We start from the raw sequence: 8,551 nt of genomic DNA on the forward strand, positions 1-8,551 counted from the left end.
TCCTTCACAAGCTCCCTCGCCAGCCGCCAGGCTGCTGTCTCGCGGCCTCACCCCCGCGCCCCACTCCAGCCAGGCTGCTCCATCAACCTCTCCTTTACTGAGCTCAGGCTGCTCCCGCCAATCCCTGCCACCGCGGTCCGAGCACTAGGCGATCTCACTCCTCCTCACCCCCCCCCCCGCACAGGAAATCACAAGGCTGGGGCCAAGGGAATGGAGCCAAAGCAGAGTCTCTGCCCTGCAGGGCCACTCCTCAGATGGGCCCCGGGATGCTCCCCAGGGCAGCACTGGTCCCCCTCAGCATGTGGAGCTGCTTCAGCTCCTGCACTGGCTGACACTTAGGGGAATAATCTCCCTGCGCAACCCATGGGAAAGTAGAAGCAAGTGCTAGGCCTGGCTCAGAGGGGGCAGCTGTGCTCTATCTGGCCTGAGCAGAGTGCAGGGGTTGGGACATGCAGCCTCCACCTGCACCAGCAAGCAAAGGGCTGGGGGGCAGGCTGCACTCTAATCAGCAAGCAGTTAGTAGCTATAAAGGTGGCTTTCTTACAGGGTAAATTAAATAAATCCTTGTTTCAAGGGAGAGGAAATGCAAATTCTGATCACATGCAACCCTAAAATTCCCAGAGTGTAACTGGCAGGAGTTGAACTCCACCATCAGAGCTCCAGTGCAGACCAGGGCCAGCCTGGAGCACGGGAGCACCTGGGAACCAGCCCTGCATACGCACTTTGCCAGCAGGTCACAGCTATTTGCCAGCTCGCAGCAGGAGATCAGCAATGAGAGACCAGGTTCTCTGGATCTGGGAGGGCTCCGCAGGAGTCACGGCTGTAGTGGTCAGACAGAGCGATTTGGCCACACTGTCCTTCAGGCTGGATGTGCCAAGTGACAGATGGGTTTGCCATAATCAAGAGCCGTGTTGTAGTCAGAATTAGGCCAGAAGTGACCTTGTGCCCCTATTTACCAGTAGTGGGCTCTTGCACCAGGGGGGGTGCCAGGCCTCGTATGGGAGAGAGCTGTGAGCACAGGAAAGATGAAACCAGAACTTCTGTTTCCTGATACCCAACTCACTGCACCTCCCCGGGCTGCACAGGGGGAGGTCTCTCACCAGCTGATCATCACCTGACATGATGGCACAAAGCAGCCAAGCAGCCAGACACAGCCCAAGGGTTGAACACTGGGCCCAGTCTGGCATTCAGAGCTTGCAGGGAATGAGGGGTCACCAGAGCTGGCTGAACTAGTAGGTGCAGAAAACTCACTTTTTGCTGTTGCTGCTCCCCTGCATTCCTGGGCACAGTTGCCTCTACCCGCATACTCCAGTATTCACTGAGCAGTCACACAGCTCGTGCCAAGGGCCCCAAGATCCCCTTCCAGTGCCTCACCAAGCCCTTTTGGCCCAGACTTGCCCCAAGCCCCTCTGGGCTCCGACCTAGACATTCAGCTCAATTCTGGAGCGAGCACCTGCGCCAATAGAGCCCCAGACAGGGGAGATTGGCTGCCCCGGGAGCAGGGCCTTTCTCCTCCAGATGGCCCAGCTTCCCATCCAGCCTCAGGGCGGGCCAGGATTCACACTCTGCTCCATCCTCAGCCCAGATATGGCCTGGGACAGTAAGGCTCTGTGATGAACTCCAGTGAGCTGGATGAGGGCTCTCATGTGTCCTTGCCCTGTATTTTCTAATCTGGCAAACCATAGCTCAACGGTCTCCCTGTGCACACATACAATGCCTGGGGCAGGAGGAGGAGAAGGAAAAACCACATGGGAAGTGAGAGATTCGGGGCAGCATTCTGCTTTTCTATGCAGTTCCCCAGCCAACCCCCCCTTGAAAAACCAGCTGCAGGGCTCTGTACAAAACATCTCCGAGTTTTACTAAAATATAAAAACTTCATAATCATTTGAGTAAAAAGCAAAGACAAAATAATCACGTGACCCAGGCTGAGATGATCAGACACATCCAGCATTTCCCAGCTGGTTCTGGACTGTCCGAAGGCATGCAGGCCCTGCCACAGTACAGGAACCCGTGTTTGCCGCGCCATGCCCCAGACAGGAAAGCAGATGCCTCCGGGATGCCTGAGTCTTGGAATGTAACCGAATCAGCTTTGGCCCAAGCACCAGCCAGCCAGATGCAAAGCTGCTGGCAGGGGAAGTGAAGGAGACAGGCTGGGTAGGGGCCCCTGCCACATTGGCCCCGCTGGCAGGGAGCCGGAGATGCCAGTCCCTATTCCCCGTGCAGACACCAGGGCCTGGGCAGAGCCCCCAGCCTGGCAGTTCGTACCTACATGTGGATGTGGGGGGGCCTTGTGCCGCTGCCTCCACAAGATGCTTTACAATCAGTGCGAGTCTTTGGCCCTTGGGGCTGAGTTTACAGCACAGCTGCCCCCTCAGGATGGCCCCTGCCCTCCCGCTGGGTAGCATGTAAAGCCTCACCTCATAGTGCCCTATTCTCCCCCCAGAGACCTGCTCAGCCTCTTGCTAATCTACAACCCCCTACACCAGCCAATCCAGAGAGCATGTGCATTAAGTGGAGGGGACACCCAGGGGCCCTGTCTGGAACAGGCCCCCAGACAAAAACCCAGGGACCAGGGCTCTCCCGCGCAGAGAATGGCCATTCCTACTTGCAGCTCAGCAGGGAACCAGCTCCCCTCCCTCCACAGGGAACGGCTGACCCATATTTAAAGCTTGGTGCGACCCAGTCTGCCTGCAACTCTGGGTAGACATGTCCACTGGCTTGGCTCCCCCAGGTCGGTTGCAGCCATGAGATCAAGAAGATGTCAGGGAGAAAGGACCTCAAGGGAATGGTGTGCATAGGCCCAGCCCCGCTGGATCCCATGGGATGCCCACTCGGCGACAGCTCCCTGCCACTGTGGCAAAGTGACCACCTCCATGCGACTGCACACAAGCCCTTTACCATGACAGCGCAGCATCCCTCACTGCTGGGGGGGGGCGGGGGGGGCTGGCTGAAGGTCCCAGTGGGGAAGGCCGCAGGTGTTTGGGGCTGGGGATGTGCACTGAGAAGTTTATAAAAAATACAAAAATACAAGATTCCCTTTTTTAAAAAAGTGAGACAAGTGAAGGAATGTTCCTCCTCCTCACGTCACCTTCCCATGCCAGCCTGCCCTGCTGGAGCCCCACAGGAGGCAGAGGGCTTCCCAGCCCAGCCCTCCTCGGAAGCTCAGCCCCCAACCCTATGTCGTCCAGTCTCCCCCGCCAGTTTCCCCAGCACAGGCTGTCCAGGTTCCAGTAGTCTTCTCTGAGCATATTGCCAGTCCCAGCCATTCCGTCGCCATCTCTGCAGCTGCCCTGAAGGGCCCAGCCTCTCACAATCCTGTGGGGAGGAGAACACACACTTTAGGGTCCTGCTGCAGCACCCCCAGAGGAGTCTGAGAGAGCCCCGTGGGTGGGGACACAGATGCGGACAGACTAGTGCCTGGGAGACAGCTAGAGGCATGGCCCAGACCTTCCTCACCTGTGGTTCTCTCGCAAGCAGACCCTTCATTTTCGTGGGCCAAGTTGAGGCGGTTCTGCTCAGCAGCAAGACCGTTGGCCTCAGGGCTGCTGCTGCGCGAGGGGCTGGCCATCTCCAGTGGAGGGTTCAGCTGGAAGGCCATCTCCAGGTGCTCCTGGGCCATGCGGAGATGCTTGCGCAGCCGGTCCAGCTCGTGCTCGCGGCAGTGCTCGGTCGGAGAGCTGGCCAGGTTCTCGCTGTGGTCCAGCTTCCCGTTGGCCAGCTGGCCCTTGGGGGGTTCTTTCTTCAGCGAGTGGTAGGTGGGAGGCGCGCTGGGGGCCTTCTTGGCATAGTGCGGCCCAGAGTGGCTGTCGTAGGGGCTTGGGCTGTCGCTGCCCTGGTGCAGCAAGTCCCGGATGCGGCCAACCCCCAGGTGACAGAGCTCGAGGAGATTGAGGAAGAGGCAGAGCCCACTGACCGCGTACATGATGAGCAGGAAGACGGTCTTCTCGGTGGGCCGGGAGACAAAGCAGTCGACTATGTGCGGGCACGGGCTGCGGTTGCACACGTAGGAGGGGCTCACCTCGAAGCGGTACAGCACGTACTGCCCGAAGAGGAAGGCCACCTCCAGCACCGAGCGGCACAACAGCTGCAGCACATAGGCCTTCATCAGCCCATCCTGGCGGATCCGCCGGCGCCCGTCGTGTTTCTCGCCTCTCTCCCCGCCCTTCTCCTTCTCCACCTCGATCTCCTCGAAGATCATGGGATCCTCCTCGTTATCCTCCTCTGCCTCCTCGTAGTCCCGCCCGGCGCCCCGCCGCACCACAGGCATGCGCCCCCCCTGGCCTCCAGCCCCCTGCCGGTGGGCCTCCGGCCCGCGGGCAAGGCGGTGCATGGCGAAACCCAGGTACATGACAGAGGGCGTGGCCACCATGATGATCTGGAAGATCCAGAAGCGGACATGGGACAGGGGCGCGAAGGCATCATAGCAGACGTTCTCGCAGCCCGGCTGCTGCGTGTTACACACAAACTTGCTCTGCTCATCATAGTAAATGGACTCCCCACCCACAGCAGTCAGCACGATGCGGAAGACGATGAGGACGGTGAGCCAGACCTTGCCCACAAAGGTTGAGTGGTTGTTGATTTCCTCCAGGAGCCGGGTCAGGAAACTCCAGCTCATCCTGGCCCGGACGATGGCTCAGACCCTACAGGAGGCAAAGGGAGCGGACAGCCGATAAACCTCAGAGTGAACGCAGCCCACTAGCCCCAGCTGAGCCCCCGAACCGCCAGACCCCACAGCACTCACCACCAAGAGGCGATGCACCCCCCAGGGCAGCAGGGCTCCAGCCAGAGCACAGCACCATGGGTACAGCACAGGAGGCAGAGGGGCCTGTTCCTGGGCGAGTCATTGTGACAGTCCCCCATTCTGTGTCCCTCTTCCACTGGCTGCAGCCCCAGTCCCTGCTCACTCGTCCACCCAAAGGGTTCCAGGCACCTCACAGAGAGGTAGGGAGCCAATGGCTCAAACACTGGGTGCATCTCCGTTTCCCACATGCCTATTCAGTACGACCCCTCCAGCATCATCCCCCCAGCATATCCACCATGGAAAGGCTCGCTCCCCCACTGGACATCCTCCCCCACCAAACACAGGCTACAAGCCCCTCCCCTTGCACCCCTGCCTACCCGCCTTCACTCTCCATGCACAGGACCACAGGGACCAAACATCCTGTTTGCCAGGAGTGTGTGCTAAACCAGGCTCCTCCGGGGCAGGCAGATAGGTGTGCACGCGTGCTCCCGCCCCAGACGTGCTCTTGGCTACTGGAAGCCAAACTCCCCACAGGGCACAAATGCATCTACAAGACAGGACATGACAGCCCCCAGCCCCTACCCCCATCCTTTCAGCAGGAGACTCTGGCAGGGGCCCAGCCCCAACCATCCACCAGGGGTTGGGTCAGCAGCTATCTGGCCCTATTTTAAACACAGTGCCACTCCAGAATCAATCCAGAGCCAATCCTGTGACATTCCCTGCTCCAACCTGATCCAGCCAGAGACCTTGCTCCCAGAAAGCACCTGCCATGCACTGTGGGAACATGGAGACCCCCATCCAGAGGGCAGCGTGAGACGCCTCCCAGCATAGCATACAGCCCCCAATTCACTGCTCCTGCCCCGCTCCCAGCTCCTGCATCCTGCTGGGGGAGAACGCAGAAAAGTGCCACAAAACTGACCTGAGGAGTGGAGAAAATGACTCACAGTGAGGGATGCATGGATCTCAACCTGTTTATTTTATCAAATAAAAGAGAAATGACAGGATTGCAGCATATAGACACCTTGAGGGGGCACATTACAGGCTGCCTAATCCAGCGGAGAAAGGCGGGACAAGGACCAATGGCTGCCAGCTGAAGCCAGACAAATCCCAATGCGAAATTAGGCACAAATTAACAGTGAGGCTCATTAACCACGGGAATGGGCCAGAGATGGGCAGATTCTCCACCTCAACCTGAAGGCCTCTCTGGAAGGTGCATTAGTCAAACCCAGTTCAGTGGGCTCCATCCAGGGATCACTGGGGGAAGGTCTCTGGCCTGGGCTCCACAGGGGGAGTCAGACTAGATGATGTAATGGTCTTTTTGGGCCTTACTCTCTGTGACTCTGGCAAAGGAGCAGGGCAGAGAAGCCTGGGGCAGAGGGGACGTGCACCCAAAGCACTGGGGAGGTGGGAGGCACATCAGCTCAGGGCAGGAGAGGGCAGGAAATGGCACTGATATGAAATGTAGAGGAGGCACCAGCTGGGACAGGCAGGCAGACACCATCCCTCCAGCGCGATTCCCCTCCCAGGTGCTGCTCCTGTTTGTCCTTGTCACACGGACTCACAGGTCTTGGACCAGTGCCACATCCTGGAATGAGGGCAGGTGCTTTGTGAAGGGAGCACCGCCTGGGTCTGGTGCTCACACACAATGAACACCTTGGGGGAGGAACCCTGCTCTAGCAGTGGAGACACCGCGGCCTGTCTCAGCACCGCCACGTGGCCGCAGGGCAAGAACTCAGGCCAGCCAGTGCCCACTCCCAGCATCAGACCCACCAGGCCCGGAAACCCCACAATCCCACATACAGCAGTGAGGAGGATTCACAGAGGAAAGAGCTGGCAGAGAGGCCGGTCAGTGGGGAGCAGGGCGCAGCTGCAGGAGGGAGTAGGTAGGAGGCCAAGGAATTGCAGGGGGTCCAGGAGAGGCGGCTGGCCCCAAAGGTCCATTACAGAGGATAGGGGGACACTCTGAGCAGAGGGAGGCCCTGGAGCTGCTTGTGGGGAGACCCAAGAAGTGGAGAAGACACCCCCCTCTGCCCTGGCTCTACTCATTCGGGTGCTGCACTCTGATGTAAAGCTGGACGTGTGGCAAGGCAGCCACAAGAGGGGCTGGGGAGAGCACGAGGCGGGGTTGGGGCATGGCTCTTCCACAGCACACAAAGTAATCTCTGTGCAGCCTCCTCTCAGCGCCTGTTCACCTAGCCAAGGGCTCCTCTACATGGGCAGCTCCTCCAGTCACAGGAGCACTGTGGCCCCCTTGCCAGCACTCCACTCCCCTAATACCAGTATCTTAGGAAAGGCCCCTCACACCAGAACAGTGTGCCCATGGGAGTCGCTCCAGCACCGCACTAGCAGTTTAAACCCACACCTTGGCTTATGCCCGGTAACTGTCCTAGTCTACTGTGTAGACGCGCTAGCATGCCAGCCTGGTGCCATCCAAGCACTGCGCGGTGCCTGCTGGCTCTCAGGGTGCTTCCCAGCTGGAGCTGGGACCACGGGGTGCTGACGCTGCAGTCAGGCCCTGCCATGGGTTAGCACCAAGCACTGCGGATACTTTAAAACCATCCAACGGCCCCAGCTGGAGGGCGAACACCAGGACGGGCAGCTTGGATGCTCTATGGGGCCCAAGGGGTGAGGCAGGCAGTGTGGGGCTGGACAGGCAGCGTGGAAGGTCTATGAGGCCTGTGGCGTGGGACAAGCAGCGTGAGGTCCATGGGGCGGGCAGTGTGAAAGGTCTATGGGGCCCATGGGGTAGGCCAGGCAGTGTGGGGTCCGTGGGGCGGGCAACGTGGAAGCTCTATGGGGCTGTGGGACGGGACAGGCAGCATGGAAGGTCTATGGGGCCCGTGGAGAGGGACAGGCAGCGTGTGGTCCGTGGGGAAGCTCTATGGGGCCTGTGGGGCGGGGCAGTCAATGTGGGGGCTGTCGGGTGGGCAGCGTAGAAGCTCTATGGGAGCCGTGGGGTGGGGCAGGCAGCGTGGGGGCCGTGGGGCGGGCAGCCGGGAGGATTCCGTGGTGGGTAGCAGGCGAGTTCTGTGGGGCCCGTGGACACCCCCCCCAGCTGTTCCCACAGCCAGAGTTTCCAGCTTTACCCAAATCCCCTTTTCCCCCTTGCCCGGGTCGGGCCGCTCCCGCCAACAGCCCCGCCGGTGTCAGGTACCAGGGGCCGGCTCGGCTCGGCGCCACATAAACCTGAAAACCTCCCCCCTCGTGCCCGGTTCTCGCCCCCCCTCTGATTCCCCTGCCCCCCACCGAGCCCCATGCCCGGCTCCTGCCCCCCCCCACGACTTGTGCCTGGCTGCGACCCCCCGACTCCCTGCCTGGCTCTGGAGCCCCCCGAGCCTTTCCCGGCCCCGAACCTCCCATAGCCTCCCCTCCCCGGCCGAGCCCCGCCCCAGGCCCACCCGTGCAGCAGCCCGGGGGCGGCTGGGGAGTGGGGGGCTCAGGCTGTCCCGTAACCCGCCCCACCCCCGCCAACTCTAACGCGAGAGCCAGACCCGGACCCGGCCCCTGCTCCCCCGGGGGCCCCTTGTTCCGCCACGGCCCCACCTCGCTCCGCTCCCCACGGGACGCCCAGCCCCGCTCTCCCCGGGACCCCCCGCGATCCACCCAGCTCCTCCGGCTCCGCTCCCCCCGCGATCCACCCGGGACTCCCAGCCCCGCTCTCCCCGGGAGCCCCGGCGATCCGCCCGACTCCTCTGGCTCCGCTCCCCCCCGGGGACCCCCGGCCCCGCCTCGCTCCGCTCCCCCTGGGACCCCCGGCCCCGCTCCCCCCGCGATCCACCCGGGACTCCCAGCCCCGCTCTCCCCGGGAGC

General features: G+C 61.2%; 1 protein-coding gene across 1 annotated transcript; it reads right to left on the minus strand.

Moving 5' to 3' along the window:
• Positions 1-3,213: 3,213 nt before the first annotated feature.
• Positions 3,214-5,710, minus strand: LOC116823974 (gap junction gamma-1 protein-like). The gene is made up of 3 exons (XM_032778940.2): positions 5,661-5,710; positions 3,457-4,640; positions 3,214-3,315 (listed from the first exon to the last, which is right to left on the minus strand). Exons 2-3 carry the CDS (start codon positions 4,613-4,615, stop codon positions 3,308-3,310), a joined length of 1,167 nt encoding a protein of 388 aa, XP_032634831.1. The 5' UTR covers positions 4,616-4,640; positions 5,661-5,710; the 3' UTR covers positions 3,214-3,307.
• Between the last annotated feature and the right edge of the window lie 2,841 nt (positions 5,711-8,551).

Source organism: Chelonoidis abingdonii, chromosome 10 (assembly GCF_003597395.2).
Source record: "Chelonoidis abingdonii isolate Lonesome George chromosome 10, CheloAbing_2.0, whole genome shotgun sequence".
Classification (NCBI taxonomy): Eukaryota; Metazoa; Chordata; order Testudines; family Testudinidae; genus Chelonoidis; species Chelonoidis abingdonii.